A 23,504-nucleotide genomic window follows, 5' to 3' on the forward strand; every position below is an offset into this window, starting at 1 on the left:
CCGACAGGGCCTCTCAGCCTCGCTCCCCAGCCCAGCCCCGCTAGGAACTGCTTCCCACAGGCGCTCTCACCACGGGACCTCTCTGTTCCCTTTTTGTGCATTTGATCTACCTGTTCGTCCAGTTTCCCAGTTTCTTTTTCCCTAAATGATCCAGACTCCTTGATTTGGTTGGACACTTAGCGCTCCTGCTCTCGAATCCCTCATTTTAAGAATCCTGGCCTGGCTTTCTGTCTGCCAGTGCAGGCTTCCCGTCCCCTCCAATACTGCACCCGTGGGAGAATGTGCCTTTCCTCTGGGATTCTCTGGCCGTCCTGAGAGAACGAAGAACATCAGGGCCAGACATGGACGAGTCTTAGTAGCCTCAATGCTGATCTGAGAAGTGTGTAGAGGCCATTGGCTCAGAGGGTCCTATAGGCCAGCTAAGCATGGTTCCTCTCCTTCTGTCCACACTAATTCACACTGCCCTGTGTGAATCCAGCCCCAACCTTCCGCAAGGGAGATTCCATGAGGCCGCCTGTGAATCCACTTTCATCCTCTATGCTCCCCGCTGGTATCCTCTTGCTTACGTTGTCCCCTCTGGCATACATGGGTTAAGAAATATCCTGTCAGCGCGCCTGGATGGCTCACGTGTTAAGCGTCTGCCTTCGACTCAGGTCATGATCTCAGGGTGCTGGATTGAGCCCTGCATCAGGCTCTCTGCTCAGCGGGAAGCCTGCTTCCCCCTCTTCCACTCCCCTTGCTTGTGTTCCCTCTCTCTCTGTCTCTCTCTGTCAAATAAATAAAATCTTGACCAAAAAGAAAAAAAAAGTGATGTTAAAAAAAATTCTGTCAATTTCATTCAGGTAGAATGTGTCATCACCATTTTTAAAAGGATCATTTTTGTCTCTTACACGATGAAACTGTGATAACTGGTTTATAGCTCATCTGATTTAAAAATTGCTGGTGTGAATGGATGCCGGATAGAATCTTCTCCCTCTGGGCCATAAAGCTTTTCTTAGATACTGTTCTACCAGGAACACAGGAGCGAACAAATAATTGGACCAACCAGTGCTTTACAAACATGTTAATTTTATTGAGTAGGCATGAAAGCTTCTCTCTGTGTCAAGGAATGGAGAAGCCGTGTCACACGGATTACAGAGCTATTTTTACTTGAAATAATCTTTCATAAAAGAAAGAAATGAAATACAGTTCTTCTATAAAAAGTGCAGTAGTCATTACTGGAAGTTTTCCAAAATGAAAGCAAGATTTACTACATATTGCAAAAATTGGTTTAGTGCTTTAATACTTAATAAAGTAACAACCTGACCACCAAAGACAGCTCTTAGAACGGGTTCCTTCTCCAAGAATGGACCGGGTGGAAAAGAATATTTGCATTGGATTAGAATGAACGCTCCCAGGTAGACAAGGGCTCTGGATAAAAGTGGTCAAAGTAACGGGATTTATGATCCGTTTTTGCCTCCATATTCTCTCTCGTCCACAGGAATCGAGTAAATCGGGGAAACAAAGCAATGTATTTCATTCCAAAATGGGTCAAATAAGTGAAAAAAAAAAAAAAGGAACAGAAACAGAGAGATAATATTCACTGACTCCCATAGCCAAATGCATGTTTGAAGGAACAAAGCAATTACACTTCAACAGCCCTCGGTTAAAACAAGACCAACTTAATCAAAGATGATGGTGAACAGGGTTCAGGCTCTGCGGCAAGGCTGTGAGCAGATTCAGGCCAGCCTCCCTGCACCTCTAGTAGCCCCTCTGTGGGCGTGGCCGAGGACCCAGGCTTCCCTCCTGTGTCCAACGGTGACCGGCTCTGTCAGAGGTGGAGTATGCCTTTCTCCTGAGGCTCCGGGCCATGGTGGATCTCCATGATCATGGTTGTGTTACTAGTTTTGGTCGTAAGTTAGTGGCGACAAGTCGCCCCACGTCTGCCTGCCAGACTGTAATTCCAAATCAGGTGTTTGGATCTCATTCCATGCCAGCGGGAACAATGTGCAGAAAGAACTTCGGAAGACCTCAGGGCACCTGCCCCTGGTGAAAGGTTGGAGTGGACGAAGGGGGCAGCCCTGGGAAAGCCCGTGATCTGAGTACTGGCAGGAGTGTGCCCCCAGCTTGTTAGGGCAGCAATGAAAAGGACGCTGTTTATTTGGCAATTTAAGCAAAGGGTCACCCATGTGTGGGCCCACTGAGTGTCTGCCCGGCAGGTGCAGAGGGACTGTTATGAAGGGGACCTCACATCCCCACCATGAGGGACCCTAAGATATGGCACCCAGAGAAATGACAGCAAAAAACATGGAAGGGGGTTCAAGAGAAGGACAAAGCCTTTTACCTAGGCTACAGTAGGACAAAGGTCCTATAAGAAGCTTATAACAGTATTTTGCCAACAACTCTTAGAGGAAAACACATTTGGCCAAAGGACCTGGAAGTAAACACCAACGTTAGGTAGTTGTGAAAGTCATCCTGCAGGGGTGGGCAGTTCAGAGGAGGAAGCATCCCTCCCCTGCGGGTGAGTGAGGTCGCCTGACTGCACTTGAGGGCCTCCTGCTCTGGGTGGGGGGCCAGGGCCAAGGAGGTGTGTGTTGTTTGGCTCTGAGGTGTCAAGGCTCTGTCCCTCCAGCACATGCCCGCCAGTGACGGGGGGGAGATTAGGAGGGGCCGTGGTTCTCTGTCCCTGCTGCTCCCTTGTCAGTCCAGTTACCCATGCCGGCCCCCATTATTCTGTGTGATAAGCTCCTCTTCCTTTGCAGGCCTGCTTTTGGTGACAGGAGGATGGGTCTTTCTAGTGGTCAGACTGACTTCCTTCCCTGGGCTGGGTCATCCGCTGCCCCCTGAGTTTGTTACAGGAAGGAATGCCAGCCTCCCTGGAGACACTGTGGAAGAACAGTGCCCACAGGGTTGATTATAAGGGACTCCCTAAAATGGTCCAGGCCCACAACGACATCGTGGAGGTCCATCACAGTGTGCCTGACAGTGAGAGGCGCCCTGTAGGGAAACTGCCCCTGCTGTAGCTTGTTCCAGAGAGCTTTCTGTAGACAGTGGGGTCTCATAGCTGTGGGGGAGGGCCACCGGGCAGGCCTTCACAGAGACATGAAGAAATTTGCCACGGTTGGGTTGATGTGCTCACTGTCCTATCTGGCATCACAGACCACCGGCTGGAGCAGCCATGCTGCTTTATCAGCTAAAATTTTCCCCACTTGGGGGACAGTAGTGGACTATGGATTTGATAAAGGTTGAAACAGGTATTACTAGGCTTCATAGTTATCAAATAACTCATTTCATTTATTTTATTCTACAAATATTTATCCAGTGCCTAATAGTTGTCAGGCACTGTTGTAGGCACCAGGAATATAGCAGTGAGCAAACGAACAGAAATTTCTGCCCACATGGAGCTTACATTCTATGGGAGGTTGGACGGAGGACATAAAGTGAGTGAATAATTCATATGTGCAGCACTCAAATGGTAAGAAACACACAGACAATGCACAGGGAGGTGGCAGGGAGGGTGAGATGTGTTGTCCTTTTCAATAAATCAGGGAAGGCCTCCTTGAAAGTGACATTGGAGCAAAGACTGGCAGGTAGTTAAGGGTGAGGCAGGTGGCTTGGAGTTGGGGGGGCGGCAGAGAACATTCCATGTGCAAGGAGGAACAGCACGTGCAAAGGCCCTGAGGCAGGCCCATGCTGCTGCAGTGGAGCAGCTAACAAGGAGGAAGAGCAGGTCAGAGAAGTGCTGGAGTGGGAATGGTCTTTGTAAGGACTTGGCTGTTTCTTCACTGAGAGTCATCCTCCACTGTCTGTCAATACTGCGAAACAGCTGGTTTTACTAACTTGTCCTCGTTAAATTAACGGATTGCTTTGGTCTTGAGTTGATTCAGCCTCTACCCTTAAAATCAACTGTTACTCTTCACCTTGTAAAGAACTGGTTATATATATGTGTGTATATATGTATACACACATACACATATGTTTGTTCACACATGTATGTACTAAGGTGCTCTCTTGGTGAATAAAAAAGCGTAAGCCATGGGTATCCTTCTGTATGTACACAGCTGAGGCTGGCGGGACTCCTTTGTTTTGCAAGAATCGAACAGTGAAAATGCAAATTTCAACCAACTACTTTGTAGAATGGAATAGAAACAGTGACGTGGTGAGGACTGTTTGGTGAGAAGGGCTTCTGTGCTGTCTTGGGGTTATGGGTTAACTTGGCCCCTTGGAGTAAAGCATATCCCTATTGCAGAGCCCACAAATGCCAGTCATTTTGGAGGGTGCATGCAGGGCCTCAGCCTCCCTCTTCTCTGCTGGAGGTGGTGTGGTCCCAGAAGGACTGCTTTTGGGGCTGACTATGTAACTGCCAACAGGCCATTCTGAACCCTGCTTGGAGCCGAAGTACCAATATTCCAAAACGCTGCACCCTGGAGGTGCTCCATGCAGCCTGGGGGGTGGGGGGCTTCTGCAGGGGAGTGGGGGGTCCCCACCATGCATGCCCTGCAGGTCTTTCTAGGAGCAGCTATCCTGGACCCACCCCCGCGTCCACAGACAGCACTGTCAGAAACATGCTCTGTGCCGGCAGAACCAGTGCTGCAGAGTAGATGTGGGGAGGGATGCAGGTGGTCGGGGATGAAAGGATGTAATCGAGCACCCCCCCTTCTGCCCTGGAGAGCCACACCCAAGTGGGGCAGTGTGAGTAGGAAACGGTTGATAGTCAGGACTGAATGGGGAGGTGGTGCACAGGGTCTCCAGAGAGCCACCACTTTAAGGCTTTCGGGAAGGGGGTGCCTTCTCTCTGGTGTCGGGAGTGCCAGCCACCTCTGGGGCTTTGCACGGTGTGTCTGCCCTCGGGTGAAAGCAGAACCAGACTCTAGCCAGAGCAGAGGCCACCTCAGCAACCCACAGGGTGATGCCACAGTGGCCGAAGTCTGGCAAGGCGGGGCTCACTCAGCCACGGAAACGCATTTTTGTCTTATTTATTAGAAGCATTGAGAGAAAGAAAAGGGAAAAAGAAAAAAAAAAAACAACACTGGAGGAACTTATTTTGTAAAGTCCACACCACAATGAGGAGAAAGGAATCGTGTTATAAAGAAAGAAACCCCAAACATGCTTCAGCTTTTACTCCAGGTCTTGTAAGTAAACATGAAAGACTCGCAGAGATGGAAGTTAACACACACATGGGTTTGGCAAAGCTTTTTTTTCCCCCTCGCACAAATTTCCCACCACCGATAAGTACAGCCCTTTTTTCTCCCCCCTAACTAATGTGAAATAAATTTTGATAGGTTAAGTTTATCTGTGCAAAGTAGAGTGGTTTGCAAAATAAGCTTGTGGATGCTAAGGGAGGGGGTGAGAACCATGTGCACTGGGGGTGTGGAGAAACCTTTTATCTCCCATCGCCAAATTCCTGATGGTAAGCTGCTAGAGCTAATGAATCATTTTGGAAAGTATTAAAATTCTAAAGTAGCAGATCCAAACTTTTCAGAACTCCACTTGAGTCACTGGGTGGTAACAGGTAAGAGAAAGTCTGCAGTAACTTTGTGAGTATAAAGTATTCATTTAAGAGGAAAGGTGCAGTATCCAAATCCATGGACAGAACAACAACAAAAAAAATCAAGCTTCCAATAAAAAAAGAAAACATTTACATATTCCCACTTTCAGAGGGGATGTGAGTAAATAGCAAAAAGCACTTATACCCAAGAGCTCACAGTGTGGAGCCCCTTCCCACTTACAGTTACCCTTCCAAGGGGACAACCCTGTGACAATGTAAGGGCGCAAAATATTGCTCTGCGGCATATTCTGAAAATAATATAAAAATAATTTCTATAGTACAGTTTAAACTTGGCTTGTAAAATTTCAACGTAACATAGCATAAAGTCTACAAACAGAATACACTTAAAAACACCTTCCTTTAACAATACATTATTTAAAAAATATATACCCAGGTATCGCATGTGCAGGAAATGTGAAGCAAATTACTCAAACAACATCCACTGGGGTTCAGAAGTATCTAGAATCCTTCTGGAAACATGCTATCACTTAGAGACATCTGACCTTCCCGGAAAGGGAAGTATGGCCACATCAGACAAGAAGGCCATTCACAGGCAGGGTCTGCCATGCACTCCAGGTCCAGAACGTGTGTTCAGGTGGGGTTCTCAGTCTTTCTAGAATCAAGACTGGCTTTCTTCCTTTTCTCCAGTGTCTATAATCCACTTAACCTTTCCCTGATCCACAAGGGGTCCCTATGTCACAGAAGGATATTAGAAGACTTCTTGGCCCACATGTAAACAACACAGCCGTTTCTAATAGTTACTTCTCAGCCTGACAGACTAATTTGGTTTGAGGGAACTCTGGCCGGAGACCAGGTCTAAAGAGCTCTTTTGAATGACATGGGACGTTCCTGCTATACTGGACTAGAAAGTTTAATGTAATGGTAGATTCTCTCACTGTGTCAATACTATTTAGAGGAAGGGATCCAGATCTTTCACAAAAGGAAACAGCTTTTTGTAAACAATGTGGACAAGCCCCCACAGGCACCCTGGCAAGCTGAGCCACCTCGTGACCTTCTACATGGCTGGGGAAGCCACCATGGTGGCTGGTAGCTGGATCTTAGGCTTTTATTCATGGCACATCTATGGGTGTGGTGGGGTGGAGGGGACTTTGAAACTCGAGATAGAACATGTCACCATTAAAAAGAAAATAATACCTACGGATTATACTGCCTGGTTTCAAAGGTTTTTCTCTGGTCTTACAATGGACCATGTTTATTCTCAGCTTGCACCCCGCCCCCACCTTTTTTTTTTTCTTTCAATCTGGCATGAGAAAGATAAAATATTTGCATAGCCAGTGTGGGAAATTTCTGGCTGGCTGTTTTAACATTAGAAAATTAAAAAAACAAGCAAATTTACTTTATGCCTTTTTGACTTCTTGTGCACATGAGTTTGGTTTCAGAACGCACAATTAAGCATTTTCAATGTTGGCTGTCTCAACCTTCTAAGAGTGAGGGGCGGGGCGAGAGCCATAGTTGGTGTCTACACATGATGCAATACTTCCTGTGACCTCACAGCTTTGGATGTCAAAGCAGTTGCTCAGCATGACACAAAGAATCAGTCCAAAAAGCTGCCACAAACCCTCTCGATGAGAGATTTTTAAAAAACTACTCTTTTTTTTTTTTCTGAGTAACAAAAGAAATCCCAGTAATATGAGGGACATGGATGTTAGTAATCACCACACATTGAAAGTATTATTCGGCGTGAAAAGTAAAACTTCCAAAAAATTTCTTAAAGATTCTATTTAATAAATAATTTTGATTTAGGTAAGGAACCACTTATGCAAAACTTGAATAACTTACTGAAAACTCCACGTGCTGTGGAATAATTAAAAACAAAAAGGAATTACTCACAGGAGATACTCAAATTACTATAATTCTTCAAACAAGTAAAAAAAAACTTTTTTTTTTGTTTTTTATTTTATTTATTTATTTATTTACTTTTTTGCTGCTCTTTATGTCAGAGGGAAAAGCATCCTTTCTGGAGAAGGAGAAGCTGGCTCCAATGAAGAGATGGTCTACCTCCTGCATTTTCTGAGGATACACCCACAGTAAAGCTGGGTGCTATCTCCTCTCTTTCTTAGGATTATTAGAAGCTATTCTAAGGCTCCTGCAGGTTTTAAAGTATTCTTTTGCTAGTGAGGATTTTACCCATCTTATCCGTATTTCTTGGAAACAAGATCTCTCCTTAGTGAGGCAGATTTAACTCCTCAGTGTCCTTGGCCAAGAACGGGATTCTCCAGAGGTAATCTTGGAAGGAAGAGGCTGCATATTGCTGCTCAAAATAGGGTAGCTAAGGACACATTTTTTTTTTTTTCTCAAGAAATGTGGGAGGCACCAAAAAAGGGACGGCTCAGGGATGGGGCTGCCCCCTCAATGTGTTAGGGAGCCACAGGCAGGGTTACCCTACCCTGCAGAGGGGACCCCAATGGGAGTGGCGCCCCTTTACCTGGCTGGACCCAGACAGATGCAGGTGGAGGTGGGGATGGGCTTCCTTCCCGGCTGCCCTCAGCCTCTTCCCCTTGGAAAAGGGCACAGTCCGGGTTTCAAAGTAGCTTAGTGTGGGGGCTTACACAGTGACCTCGCCTCTCTCCTGGGGCACCCCTAATCACTTCCTAGGGGCCCTCTGGCGATAGTTCACTGTGGAAGTGTCTTCAAAGGAGTGATGTGAGCAGGCTGTCATCTTTGCTCAAACATGGGCAATTCCAAATAGTGAGTTAGGAATCTTGCTTTTTGGACCCAAGGTGTCTTTGGAAAGCTCCTGTCACCTGAGCTGCCCGGCACCGGGAGCCATGACTACACCTCCCTGCGCCCTGCGAGGTAGGTTGTCCGGTGCCCATCCTAGGACGCCTGTGGCTTTGATGGCAGTGTGAATGTTGCTCGAGCCAGGGGTTGTTTATTGGGGGAGAGGGGAGCGTGGAAGGAGGTTTTGCTTATGCGATGGAGCGGTGTATTCCTAAAGGGCCCCCGCGACCACTAGACCGCGTGAGCCGGCGGCACCCTGCCCCCTGTCCTCCCGGGACTCGGGGAGGGGAAGCAGGTGCGAGCCCGCAGCACAGCCCCTGCTGCAGTCCCGGGCTGCGGGTTTGCTTCTAAACCCTGGGTGGTACCGACCGCACACGTGTGATCGCTACGTGGACGAGGTCAGTCGCTGGGCTGGGGTGGGGCGGGGTCGGGGAAAAAAAAAGGCAAAAAAAAAAAAAAAAAGGTAAAACACTCCCTTCTAAAAACAAAGGGCTGCAAATTTCTTTATTTCTCTTATTGAGGAACAAAAATACTCTTGCAATGGCTATTGAGTTTCCACAGGTACGAGGCAGATGCTAGCTAGCACACCCACTTCCAACAGTATGACTTGTTTCCTATCCGTCTACTACCTGAGTGGCGTCAGTGTAGGTTCAGGCACCATTAGGAACGTTGGACCAAACACGTACACAGCACTGACCGAGGAGTCGCCGGCCTTCCGGTGGACCAGGGCATGTAAAAAAGACACCGACAGAATGGAAAAGGAATCCTTTATGGTAAAAGCTGGCGCGCGCGCCGCCCTCAGGGCCGCGCCCCGCGCGCCTCGCGCCGCCGCCGCAGCTCCTCGCGGTAGCAGTACGAGCAGTAGTGCTCGGTCTCGGCGCGCCCGTAGAACGCGCAGTTCTCGCGCTGGCAGCGCCGCTGCGCCAGCCCCGGGCCGCCGCGGCCGCACTCACCGTTCGAGCGGGCGGCCGGCGCGTCGGCGTCGGCGAACTCCAGGCCGTCGCGCGCGGCGCCGAAGCCGTTGGTGTAGGTCTGCGACTTGTGCTCGGCGGTGCCGGCCGCCCCTGCCGCGCTGGGCAGGGCGCCCGGGACGGCGCGCGCCAGCGACTCGACCGTGTTGACGGTACGCAGGGCGGCGGCGCGCGCCGGGCTGTAGCTCTGCGACGACAGCGAGCGGTTCTGCTGCGGGTACGTGGCGCACGGCCGCAGCGCGCCCACGGCCGGCGCGCACGCGTCGTCCCGCGCGCCCGCCGCCTGCACGTGGATGACGCTCTGGCGCGCTGGTGCCGGCGGGCTGCGGCCGGAGAGCTGTCCGCTGGCGCCCGCGCGCCGCGCGCCCCCGCCGAGGCCCGGGGAGGCCGCGCCGCCCGCCGCCGCCCGCGCTGCCCGCGTGCCCGCCGCCGGCCCGGGGCTCGGGCGCTCCTTGAGCTTGAGCACCAGCTGCGTGGGCGGCCCGGCCGGCGGGCCCGGCGACGCGCGCTCGGGGCCCGGCGCGCCCTCGGTCTCTGGCCTGCGCGGCGGCCGCTTGGCCGTGGAGGCGGCGGCGGCGGCCGCGGCTGCGGCGGCTGCGGCGGCGGCGTCGCGGCGTCGCTGCTCCTGCTCGGCGCTGAAGCGCTCCTGCGCGCTGGTCAGGTAGTAGCCTATCATCTCCTCGTGGAACTGGTGCCGGTGGCTGGTGAGCAGCAGGCCGGCGAAAATGAACTTGCGCTCGCCCTGCATGGCGGCGCGTAGGATGTTGAGGCTCAGCTTCACGTCCGTGCTGTACTTCCAGGAGTCGCCCCGCAGCCCGCCGCCCTTTTCTGCCGGGGACGCTCCGGCCGCCTTGTCCGTGGGCGATGGCGTGGTCTTCTCCGATGGCGACGTGCTAGCCGACGCGCCAGACTCCTCCTTGCTGCCCTTGCGCGACTTGGCCTTCTTCTCCTTGCCGCGCTCCGGTGCGTCGCCGTTCTTACCGTTGGTGGAGTTAGCGCGGCCCATCTTGCCGTGCACCAGGCCGCCCAAGCCGCCCATGTTTTTCTTTAGCTTGATGCCCAGCGTCTTGCTGAAGCTACCCAGCTTGTTGGCCACGGAGTCCGCGCGGGTCTTGTCCTTCTCTTTGCGCTGCTTCTCCTTCTCCTTGTCCTTGCCGTTCTTGCCATTATTGCTGTTGGAATTGCTGCACACCGAGTCCCGATCCGAGTCCAGGGAGTCGGCCAGGGACTGCACGTCCTCCCCCACGGAGGCTGTTGGGGATTCCGGTTGTGCCAGAGGGGCCTGTAGCGGGAGAGGGTCAGGGAAAGAAGGAAGGTGTTTAGATAAGAGCCATCCTCACGTGGGACCAACAAAGGCCGACCACCCTGGCTCCCGGTCTGCTAAGGTGGGGCTTTGGGATCCCACTGCCCCAATCCAGGATGCCTTTTGGTGAGCTCGGGTTGCTGGTAGCCTGGAACGCCGAGGCGGGGAGTTTGGGTAAAATGAAGATACCCACCTGGCTCTGAGTTCCAGAGCCTCACATTTTAGAATTACCATGCCCAGATTCTGCCATTCTAGCCCTGGTGAGGCTGGTGTATGACCAGACACAGGTCCCAGCTGTCCTCTAGAGCGAGAGGTCTTCTGGAAAGGATCACACTTCACCCGCATCTGTAGGTGTCTCTCCTAGAAAGGGTGTCTCACCTATTCATTCCAGGCAGGGGTAGACCTCTTGCCCTCACATTGGAACAAATATGCCCTTAGTTCCAAGGATGACCATTTTACTCTAGGGTTTCCTTTCCACAGATAGACAATGCAGTCTTAAACTGAGGATTCTGAAGCAGGACCTGCACTTAGCAGGAAAGATGCACTCCCAGAAAAAGGTCTCCTAGGGTGTGAGGAGGGAGCATCACTGTGAACACCTTGGACAAGGCTCCTGGTCAGCCAGTAAGGAGGGCAAGGCCAGTGCGGGCACCTGGAGGACCATGAGGGAGGTGGAGAGCCTGAGAAAGGCAGTGAGTGCAACCTACTGCTGCCTTGTGGAGGCTCCTTCTTGAGAGAGAAGAGAGAATTCCCACAGCGTCATCGGGTGAACAGCAGGAATCTACTAGAGGCTGAGTGGCTGGAGCTGGTGCTCACCGGGAAATGGGCTTTTCCTGGCCTCTAGGGGAAGATCCTAGGAGAAGGCCCCATTGTTCTGTCATTTTATTGTTGTTCTCTCCCTCCCCCAAGCAAGTCCAAGAGAGGGGTCCAAGAGACCTCCTGCAACCAAGTCCCCAGAAGCAAGCAGGAGCCAGTCCTCACACCTCCCAGTCTGAAATTCCTTTCTTCCTCTTCCCACCCTGTCCTGGGTCTGGAAGGAGGTAGAGGTCTCAAAATGGTTTCTCAGTGACACAGAAGAGCAGAAGCTCAGGGGTTTAGCCCAGGAAAGGGGCTGTGCTTGGTGCTGGCAGTGGCCATTGGTGGGAGCTCAGTGAAGAAGGAGCCCTGGCTGAAATGTCCTCGGGGTGGAAGGGTTGTTGCTGGGCCCTAAATCTGACATGGGGGCTGCCATGGCTTGGCAGGGGGTCCTGCTCATTGCAATGCTGAGCTGTGTCCCAGACCAAGAGCCTCCCGGTTCTAGATCTAGAGTTGCTGTCTTCACACCATATGTGTGTGCTAGGAAAGAACACCCCCAGCAACACGGGCATCATCCAGGCAGTTGACAGGTCACTGTGGAGGTTAAGAGGTTGGACTCTGGAGCCAGGCTGTCACCAGTTGTCCCTTTGTGTCCTCAGTATAATGGGTATCAGTACCTGCCTCCAGGAGTCTTACGAAGATTAAATAAAAGTAAAGGCTGATGTATGAAAACATCCTGAGCAAGGCCTGGCATAGCCTGGCTACTGACTCTGTGCGAGGCACCGCCCTACTGCCTTCCTCCAATCGCCCTTTTAATATTGCTTATGAGCCCCACCTCATGGCCATTGGCCAAGTATACTGTTGTCTAAGGGGGTCTTTTTTTTTTTTTAATTTAATACGAATCCCTTTCACTGAGGGTTCACTACTGAGATAATAAAAACATCAATCAGACATTCAAAGTGAATCCTTAGCATCTCGAAGCAGGGACAGAACAGACTCTCCCTGGGGGAGGAGCCCTGTGGGGGCGGGCAGCTCCTCTTCTCACTGCCCTCCCAGAGGATCGAGAAGGCGGAGAGAAGGAGGGGGCGCTGAGGAATGGCGCTCCCGGTTCTCTGACTTTTCCAAGGACCCACACACAGTTTATAATTAATTCTGCTCCGCTGCAGCACATCGTGTTCCGATCTCGGCAGAGATAGTTTTGTGTTGTGACTTGCCTACGGTTTGTTTTCTGAGTGGGTGTGTTTATTCCTCTCCTTCTGGAGAAAATAAAGGGACCAAAAAAAAAAAAAAAAATCCCCACCAACCACCTCCCTAGCCGGAGCGCGCGCCTACGTACGACACACAAGCACGCGGGCACACACGCTCCAGCTAAACCCGAGCCCTCTCTCGCCGGAGCCAGGCAGGATGGGTGGGGGCGGCCGGGCGGGCGCTGGGGAGACCAGGCCCGGGCCAGCGTTTGCAGGCTGCGCCCCCCCGCCCGCGCCGGCGGCGAGTGAGCGGCCAGGACCCAACCAGCTGGTCGGGGCCGGGCACATGCCAGGCTCACCCGGGTCTCCGAGGGGATCCGGATCCACGTCACATTCATGTAGCTGTGCAGAAGGTTCAGCTTGGCTTCTAGCGACAGGATCAGGCTGGTGAAAGAAGAAGACCGACTGAAACGCGCCCCAGCGGGCCCGCGCTCGCCCGCACGCACCCCGCCCCCGGGCACGCCAGCTGTCTCGGGAGGAGCACCGGCGGCCCAGCCCACGCCGGGAAACCCGGCGACTGCCGCCCTTCGGGGCGTTGGGGGAGGGGCACGGGGGAAGGGCTCACTGGGCCAGCCGGGCGTTATCGTTGTCGTCCTTCCCCCACTCCCAGTCCTTCCCGGGGTCCACGGCAAAGTGCAGAGGCAGCAGCTTGTGCTCCGAATCCGTCAGGGGGATCACGGCTGGAACAGAAGAGAGAGACGCGCGGTGCCAGGTGGCCCACGGGCGGGCTGAGAGGCTCCAGGCCCCAGCAACCCCCAGGGAGGCCAGAAAAGGGAGTTCCAAGGCCAGGTGTCTCCTTAATTAAGGAAACCGAGTGGAGACGAACACAGACCATCTGTGCCAGCAGGAGCGTTAAGAGCACAGGTGTCAAAACCACTACGGAGAGTTTAAAATACTTCATATTTATTGTGGGCGTGGAAGAGAAGTTGGACACCTCACCGGGGCTCTGCTAACGATTTGGGTCAGAAGGGAGGTACCACGGTTGGGCAGCAGACAAAAAAACCCCCTCAAAACCTATTGCTGTTTCTGTTATTTCGGAGGAAGGACCCAAGCCGGGCTCTTGGTCACCTCACAGTGTACAAATTAGGCAAGGAAGGGCTGCCCGCCAATCTGCTCATTTGTGAACTCATTCAATAATTCTGTATTAGCTTGGGGGGGAGCGGGGAGGGGAGCTCCCATGAGGCGCTCCCAGGTAACCAAAAAATCTCATAATCTCAGGCGGTGACAAGTACCCTGCAGAGTGAACCGCAGACTCCGGGGTGGGGGAGCTATGGCAAGCCTCTTAGGGCGGGTTAGGGAGGCTTCTGAGGAAGTAACGTGTAGGCGGAAACTGCAGCGAGGACAGACTGGCCCGCACCCAGGGATCCATTCATCACAAACGCTCCGGAGTGAAACGCCCACCTGGGGAAAGTCTTGGCCCATCTCAGAAAAGCTGGGGCGGAGTGGGGTGTTCACAGGGTTTGCCTGGATCTGCTAGAAGCTTCTGAGCTGCTGTGGGACCCAGCGCCCAGTGAGAACAAGAGAACAGCTTAAACAGCTTGCTCCTCCCCTGGGTTTACCCTACCTCCGCCTCCTCACTCTGCCGCTCCCTCCTCCTGCCCCTCGCCACCCCGTGGCCATGAGCCTGGTGTCATTTCCCATGATTCATGGCAAGGGTGTCACGGAAAGAACAAAAAAGCAAATAAGTAAATAAAATCTATGACTGAATACTATTAAGAGTTGACTTTCTAATAAAAAACTGCAAACACTGACTCACTGCTGCCCTCCAGTGATGCTGAGAGAAAATAGGAGCACAAATAACGCTCCACTCCCAGATAAAGGAAACACTTTTGCTGGGGGTGGAGGGTGGGGGTGTTTCTGTTTAAAGTGGCTGGGGACAGGCAGTACTGTGCTCTGGTTTGGTCGGCCCAGGGAGGCTTGGTCTGCCCCCGCCATAGGCGGCTGGGTTCTGCCTTGACATGGCCATGACCCACAGGCTGCCCCCTCCCAGGACTGAGTGGCTGGGTAGTCACACTCAGGGAGGGCTGCATGCATGGCTGCTTCAGGACTTGCCTCCCTCTGGCCATGACCAGAAGCCTTTCCCACAGTTCCACAACTCAACAGGAATCAGAGAGAGAGTTGACCTGGCTTCCCATCCACTGGGAGGAGGTGGGGACGGCAATGGATCCTTCTGTAAACACTCGCTAGGGCAGCATAGCTCTCCGGGGTGCTTGATAAAAGCACCGATTCCAGGCCCCCAGGCAGATGGCCAAACCAGAATGCCCAGGAAAAGGAACGAAGGGTTATTTTTTAATTAAGCATCCTCTGTGACTTTTAAAATCATACAAATCTGGAAAATATTTTCCTAGAGCAATAACCTGTTGGAAGTAGTTACTGCAGTACAACTTAGGCAATTTGGGTCTGGCTGTCCATTCCCTTCCCGGGGGAGGGGTGCTGCTGGGAGGTGTCCACCCAGCCATGGCTACACTTCCCAGCCCCCAGCACTTAACAGGTGCTTGGCTGTACCGATGGCATGAGAGCAGAAGCACTGTGGGAGGTGCTGGGCAGTGTGGTTAGGTGTGGACGGCCTTATCCCCACACCCCTCCCCATCCTCCTGTATGTTGAAAAGGGTGGTGCTAGGAGATGGCAGGGGTGAGCTTCTGCCTCCCCCACTTAGAGAAGATCTACTTGCCAATCAGGAACACCCGTTTTAGACTTTGTATGAGAACCAAACTTCTCTCCCTATGATTTTGGTTTATTTGTTTCAGATAAACCAACTAACGTAGTACAGATCCATATGTCGCTCAGCCTCAACTCCCTACCACGGGGCTCCTGGGAATTATTTCCTCAGTCTTTGGATTGGAACTGACTCCCTGGGTTGCGCCCTGCTGAGCAGAAGGTTGGACTCACCCGAAGTTGCTAGAAGCTGACCACTTAGCAGGGTCTTGGGCGCCTCTCAGCATAAATGTTAGTAGGGTGAGGACCAGGTACTCAGAGAGGCTCTAGGGACATGAGTGCTTGCAATGAAAGGCATCTTTCTTCTCTGTAGAGGGTACAACTGTGGCATGTGGGTGAGGGCGAGGGCCAGAGGGACTGAGAGACCAACGCATAGCTGCACAGGCCGGGAAGGCCTTGAGAACAGGCCCTCCCTGCAAGCATTAGCTGCTTTGGATGCCTCTGCCTCCCACTTTACACATTCACTTTTCCCAACTGGAAACCTGGCCTCACCCTGTGAGATATGTAGCGATGGGCGACTTGCCCTCTGGTGGCAATGTCAGGAATAGCAAATGCTTTTCAAAATAAGCCGGCAAATTGTTGTTGTTTTTTTTTTTCCCCCTGAAATGGATCTCCTGTTTAACCTGAAAACATACAGACACTATCTCAAACCCGCCTGGACATATTTTCATTACTTATTTTCCAAAAATGAATGGACACTTCTGGCTTCTGTTTCCAGAAGAGTGTGGCGCTATCATGACAACAACAACAAGCTAGACAAACTGCAGATACACAACTTTCCTTTAACCCAGTAGAGAGTGGAAGTCACAGGGCAACCAACTATCTCCAAGTCTAAGGACAGATGGGTGCACACAAGGAGAAATGGACATGACTCTCACTGGAGCAGACTCAGCTGGACTCTGGTAAAAAGAATTCAGCTAAAATTGTTTATAAATTGGTAAAGGAAGAATGCAGCCTAGTGAAAGAATATTTAGAACCCTGGGGGCTATAAGCGAAATTCAAATGTACTTGTAGACCCCTTTCCGTGGGACCCAACCTGGTGCTCACAAAAAGATTGGCAAGAGTTCTGAGAAGTGTCCTTCATAGATCTTGCTCCTCTATCTATACTAAAGAACAAAAGCTTAAGTTGTGAAGGCAGGGCAGTAAACACTGTTGGCCTTAGGTCCTTGGGGTCTTTCCCCAGTAATGCTTGAGGTGGAAGGAGGAAACAAAACAAAACACCCCCCCCCCCCAAGGGGCAGGGACTACATGCTGAGGCCAAAACTGCTGGGGAAGTTCACTCCCTTTCTAAGATCTAGAAACGCAATACCAGCCTAAGACAGAAACTTAATTAGAATAACAAAAACATCACCCTTCTCACTTCCATATCCAGGCTAACAAGCTGCAAGTAATAGCAGAAGAGGGACAGAGTTTGAGGAAAGGGTGCAGGAAGGAGACTGCGAGAAAAACCTTCCAGCAAAACACAAGATATCACTAGTGAAATTTTAAGGCTGAGTGCCCTAAGGGCAACCAAAGCAGCAATGAAACCAAAACCTACCTCAAGTCCTGACTAGACTAATGTAAGCCCCATGCTAAAGACATAACAAAAGGTAAAGTACAGTTAATTCCAAGAATCAAAATGATGTACCTCAGTCTTTATTGTCCTATTCAAGATGTCTAGCTTTCAACGGAAAACTGCTAGTGTAATAAAAGACCAGAAAACCCCCACTCAACATGTTGACAAGAGACAAAGCATTTGACAGAACAAGACTCAGCTATGACACACGTATCGAAACTCAGATGTGGAATTTAGAGTAACTGCTTAATAAGTTGAATACTCTAATAGAAAAGGGGGATACCGTGCAAGACTTGATGATTAATTTCTCTCCAGCAGAGAGGAGAAACTTAGAAAAAAAAGAATCAAATGGAAATGCTAGAAATGAAAAAGCACAGTAAGAGGGGTCATCCCTCTTCAAGGGGCTGATCAGTACGCTTTACACAACGGAGCAAAGAATCCACGAACATCAAGATGGATCAATAGAAATTACTCAAATTGAAACACAGAGAGGAAAGAAAAAGGGTTGGCGGGAGGCAGGGGCTGGGGTGGGATGCACAACAGAACATCCAAGAGCTGTGGTGCAATACCAGACTGCCTAGGATCTGTGAAAGTATGATCCCAGAAGGAAAGAGAGCACAAGACAAGGGATATTTAAAGAAATAATGGCTGACAAACATTTCCACTGTGAATGACAAATACTGCCATAGATCCAAGAAGCTAAGAAAAAAACAAGTAGGAGAACAATATCACCACCACCACCACCAAAAATATCCCTATAGTTAGTATATTTAAATTGCTGAAAACCAAAGACAAAATTTTAAAGGCAGCAAGAAAAATGACACATTACATACAGAGAAACAAAGATAAGAAATACTGTCATGACTATTCATGATAAAACAGGTAAGCCAGAAGACAATAGAGTGACATCTTTAACATGTTGAAATAAAAAACTGCTAATCCATAATTCTATACCCAGAAAAAATATCTCTAAACATGGAGACATGCTTTCTCAAACAAAAATAAAAAAAATTAATTGCTTATAGAACTGCCTAGAGAAAAATGTGTATATATATATTGCACTAGGAAATATTAAAGGAAAGTGGAAATTGTTTAAGGGAAGGAATGTGCTACCAGTAGATACTTGGATTTTACATAAAAAATGAAAAGTAATAGAAGTGAAATAAATGAATATGAAAACAAAACTCATTTTTCTTCATTTTAATTGTTCTAAGAGACTAAGGTAAAGAGAGCAGCAGTGTATTATGTGTTTATAGCATATGTAAAAGTAAAATGCTTGACAGTAATGGCACAAAAGATGGGAGGGAGGGATTGGGAATAAACTGTCATAAGATGCTTATATAACACATGAAGTAAAATATTCCTTGAAAATTGAATCTAATTAATTAAAAATGTTTATTGTAAACTCTAGGAAAATCGCTACTAATGAAAAATAGAGGCATAGTAAGTCAATAGTGGAGGTAAAATGGAGCCATTAATAAATTTGTTTAACCCAAAACTCACTTATCCAACCATATGATTAATACCATTAAATGTAAATGGTCAAAAAATACCAATTAAAAAGCAAAATTGGGGGCACCTGGGTGGCTCAGTCATTAAGCATCTGCCTTTGGCTTGGGTCATGATCTCAGGGTCCTGGGATTGAACCCCACATTGGGCTCCCCGCTCAGCAGGAAGCCTGCTTCTCCCTTTCCTTCTCCCCTTGCTTGTGTTCCCTCTCTTACTGTGTCTCTCTGTAAATAAATGATTAAAATCTTTAAAAAAAAATAAATAAAAAGCAAAATTGTCAGAATGGATAGAAAAAGCAATACTCAATTCTACTGACTACAGGAAATTCATTTAAAATATAAAGACACAGGGGCACCTGGTTGGCTCAGAGGGTTAAGCCTCTGCCTTCGGCTCAGGTCATGATCTCAGGGTCTTGGGATCGAGCCCCGCATTAGGCTCTCTGCTCAGCAGGGAGCCTGCTTCCTCCTCTCTCTCTCGGCCTGCCTCTCTGCCTACTTGTGATCTCTGCCTGTCAAATAAATAAATAAAATATTAAATATATATATATATATATAGAGAGAGAGACACACACACAAAAACTAATGATGCACTTTATGTTGGCTGCTTGAATTTAAATTAAAAAAAAAACAACAAAAAAAGGAAAAAATAAATAAATATAAAGACACAGATAGGTTAAGAGATACTAAGTATAAAAATGCTAGAGTGACTATATTAATGTCAGATGAAGTAGACTCCAGAACCAAGAATGCTACCAAAGATAAAGAAAAACATTATGCAATGATATAGGCTCAATTCTCCAAGAAAACATCACAGTCCTACATGTGTGCATGCTCTTAATGACAGAGCTTCAGAGTACTAAAAGCAAATACTAACAAAAATGAAAGGAGAAACAGACAAATCCATTATGATTAGAGACTTCATCATTTTTCTCTTAGTAATTGACAGAATAAGTAGATAGACAATCAGAAAGGAGGCAGAAGACCTGAACATCATTAGAGAGCTTGAAAGAATTGACATTTATAGAATGAAACTAGATCAGAACACATTCATTTTCAAGGGAACATGAAATATTCACCAAGATAGAACACATTCTTAGCCCGCCTTAGCAAATCTGAAAGAATAGAAATCATAGAAAATTTGTTCTCAGACCATTACTAAATAAAACTATAAACATATAACAGAAGATATTTGGGTACTCCAACTATTTGGAACTTAAACAACATGCTTCTAAATAATCCACGGGTCAAAGAGGAAGTCTCAAGGGAAATTACAAAAATAGTTTGAACACAATGAAATGGAAACACAATATATCAAAATTTGTATGATGTAACTAATCAGTACTCAGGGGAAAATTTATGGTACTAAAATGCTTATATTAGATAAGAAGAAAATTTCCCAATTTGTAATCCAAATCTCTGCTTCAAGAATCTTAAAAAAAAAAAAAAAAGCAAATTGAATTCAAAGGTGGGGAGGAGGGAAATAATAAAGAGCAGAAATCAATGAAACTAGAAAGACAGACAAATCAGAGAAATCAAAAACTATTTCTCAGAAAAGACACATAAAAACAATGGATTATCCAAATTCATATTTTAAGAGGTTAGGATAACTGGTAGACTAGGCTTTTAGATGATATTAAGATGTTAATATTCCTACCTAGTCAATGCACATTTATCATACCTTAAGACCACATTTTAGAATGTTGAACTTTTCATCATTAGATGATTGTAGATTTAAATGCGGTTGTAAGAAATAATGCAGAGAGATGCTGTGTATCCAACCCCTAGGTTCCTCCAAGCTAACATCTTGCATAACTGGAGTGTATTATCACAACCAGGATATAGACTGGTATACTCCATTTCTCTGCAATTGTCTTTCTCTACAATTCAGATTATATAAATTCTCCATGCATTCACTTGTGTGTGTGTATGTGTATTTGGTTCTATGAAATTTTATCACATGTGTAGATTTGTGTAATGCCCTCAATCAAGATACAGAATGGTTGCGTACCTACAAGGGTCCCTTGTGCCACCCTTTTATGAACACGCCCACTTCCTTTCAACACTTCATGCCTGTCCCTTATCCTTGTCCACCACTGTGATGGATGAATTTTTATGTCAACTTGACTGGGCTAAGGGATGCCCAGATAGCTAGTAAAACATATTTAGGGTATTTCTAGAGGAGATTAGGATTTGAATTGGTAGACTGAGAAAAGATCATCCTCACCAGTGTGAACAGGCATCATCCAATCCATTCAGGACTTGGATAGAATAAAACGCGGAGGAAGGAAGAGTTTGCTCTTTTTTCTTGAGCTCAGATGTCCAGCTTCCCCTGCCATTGGACATTGGTACTACTGGTTCTCACGCCTTCAGACTCGAATGGGAAATTGTACCATTGGCTCCCACTTCTTGGGTCTTTGATCTCAGAACTGAATTATACCACTGGCATTCCTGGGTCTCTGGCTTGCAGATGGCAGGCAGATGGTGAGAGTTCTTGGCCTCCAGAAGTGTGTGAGCCAATTCCTAAAATAAATCTCTTCTTATATATATCTGTTTATATCCTACTGGTTCTGTTTTCTGGAGATCTATGACTAATAGAAGCACTCATCTGTTGTCCATCTTTATAGTTTGGCCATTTCAAGGATGCTACGTAACCAGTATCATATAGTATGTCATCTTTTGGGACTGACGTTTTAAATTCACTATAATTCCCTTGAGAGCCACCCAAGTCATTGCATGTATCATATTGATTTCTCTGTACTGCCGAGCAGGATTCCATGGTATGGATGTACCATAATTTCTTTAATCATTCACCCAGGAAAGACGTTTGGGTTGTTTCCAGCTATTACAAATAAAGCTGCTACAAACATTTGTGTATATGCTTTTGTGTGAACATAAATTTTCATTCCTTTGGTATACAAATTTTTTTTTTCTTCTATGTCTGGGTCATGTGGTAAGTGATGTGTAGTCTCATAAGAAACTGCCAAACTGTTTTTTTAGAGTCTTACATCCTTACCAGCAATGTGTGAGAGATCTGGTTTCTCCACATCCTCTCCACCATTTGATATCATCGCTTTTTAAAAATTTTTAAATTTTTAAAATTTAAAATTAAAAAATTTAAAACCTACCATTCTGATAGGTGTGGAGTGATAGCTCATTGTGTGTGTGTGTGTGTGTGTGTGTGTGTGTTTTAAGATTTTATTTATTTACTTGACAAAGAGAAATCACAAGTAGGCAGAGAGGCAGGCAGAGAGAGAGGAGGAAGCAGGCTCCCTGCTGAGAAGAGAGCCCGATTTGGGGCTCGATTCCAGGACCCCGATATCATGACCTGAGCCGAAGGCAGGCTTAACCCACTGAGCCACCTAGGCGCCCCTCATTGTGGTATTGTTGTTTTAATGTTCAACATCTTTCAATATGCTTATTTGCCACCTGTACCTCCTTTTCGATGACATGTCTGTTCATGGCTTTTTCCCATTTGGATTTTTTTTTTTTTCCTACTGTTGAATCTTGATAGTTCATTGTGTACTTTCAATACAAATCCTTTGTTGATATGGGGTTTTAAAATAGTTTCTCCAACTCTGTTGTCTTTTCACCTCTTAATTATTGCTGTTTTGTTCATTTGTATTTGTATTTGTTTTTTTTTTTCAGAACAGAGGTCCAATTCATAAGTTTTTCCTTTTTTTGGATCATGCTTTTGTGTCATGGCTTAGGGTTCTTTGGCTATCCCTGGGTCCCCATATTTTCTTTGAAGTTTTATAGTTGTACATTTTATATTTATTCCATGATTCATTTTGAGTTAATTTTTGTATTATTAAGATTTAGGTTCAGGTTCATATTTTTGCCTATGGATGTCCAATTGCTTTATCACCATTTGTGGAGAAGACACTCCATCCTCCATTGAATTGATTTTGTTCCTTTGCCAAAAATCAGCTAAGCATATTTGTGTGGTGTTATTTCTGGGTTCTATATTCTATGCCATTGATCTCTGTGTCTAACCCTCAATCAATACCAGGCACTGTTATCAGGAGCTCTATATTCATTACTTACAATTCTTTCACCAGTCAAAGGATTCTTGTTCCAATTTTCCAAAAGAGGAAATGAAGGCTCTGGTACATAAATAACTTGCCCAAGCCAAAGTCAAAGTTGTGATTTAAATGTAGGTCTGTCTTACTCCACAATGTACAGGTTTTTTTTTTTTTTCTATTATGTCACACTGCCTTTCTCTGAATTACCTAAAGTTAGTACATTGGGAACATCTAATCTTATTCTTTCTTTATTTATTCAACATTTATTAAATACTTCTCAGGTGTCTTGAAGCTAGACACACAAAGATGAATAACATATCATGTCTGGCTTCAAGATGTTCAGGATCTGGCTGATGAAGAACAGGGACCCTTCAAAAAGCAATCTTTGTTGTCCCCTTTCTCTTTCTGATCCCACCTCCCAGCACAGCCACAGCTCGGTTCTCTGTCTGAGAATGGTCTCTGGTTGGCCTGATGTAGAGTCCCTGGGTGGGCAAGGAGTTTGCATTCTTGTACCTCTGGGAAAAATCAGACCCACTTTATTAGGATTTGCTTCACAAAACCTTGATGTACAAAGCAATGGCAGTCCTTTACCTCTGACTACTGCAAGGAAAGGGGCTAGTTCCTGGCGGATGAGCCACGGATAGCCTCACACTCCAACCTGCCCACTGGTTTCTGATGGGGTAAAAGTTTCTTTCCTGCAGAACTTTTCCCCCAGACAAATGTCTGCTGAAGGAATTCTCTTAGTGGGCCTCAGGTTACCAGGAAATGGTCCATTTCCTCTGGTCGTATGTGGTACCACCAAGGCCTCTCTAATCTTGGGGAGAAAGCTGCCCCTAGTTTTGCCTGTTCAGGCCCATGGTAGATGGTGCTGGGTCACTGTGAGCACACCATGCTGTGCCTGCCCCTTCCAGTCTATCCTGGCCACACTGCCTCTATCATTACACAGTTCAGATACTTGGCATATTAAGTGCCCATGAAGGCAAGTTGTGATTTCTATGAAAATCAAATGAATTATTGGAAGGCAAGTTGAGGTAGATGTAGGTATGGGCACTGACAGACCACAGGTGGGGCAGTGGGAATAGCCTTTCCCAGTGGGGAGAGTTTCTAGCACAAATATTGTT

General features: G+C 47.7%; 1 protein-coding gene across 3 annotated transcripts in view; it reads right to left on the bottom strand.

Moving 5' to 3' along the window:
* Positions 1-8,950: 8,950 nt before the first annotated feature.
* OTUD7A (OTU deubiquitinase 7A) overlaps positions 8,951-23,504 on the bottom strand; it is a 356,697-nt gene continuing 342,143 nt past the window's right edge. For all 3 annotated transcript variants that reach the window (XM_032342261.1, XM_032342262.1, XM_032342263.1), the window contains 3 exons: positions 13,148-13,262; positions 12,882-12,966; positions 8,951-10,522 (listed from right to left, as the gene is read on the bottom strand). In XM_032342261.1, coding sequence (XP_032198152.1) covers positions 9,068-10,522; positions 12,882-12,966; positions 13,148-13,262 — 1,655 coding nt within the window. In that variant the 3' untranslated portion in view covers positions 8,951-9,067. The remainder of the gene's footprint in view (positions 10,523-12,881; positions 12,967-13,147; positions 13,263-23,504) is intronic.

This window comes from Mustela erminea, chromosome 5, assembly GCF_009829155.1.
Source record: "Mustela erminea isolate mMusErm1 chromosome 5, mMusErm1.Pri, whole genome shotgun sequence".
In the NCBI taxonomy this organism is placed as follows: Eukaryota; Metazoa; Chordata; class Mammalia; order Carnivora; family Mustelidae; genus Mustela; species Mustela erminea.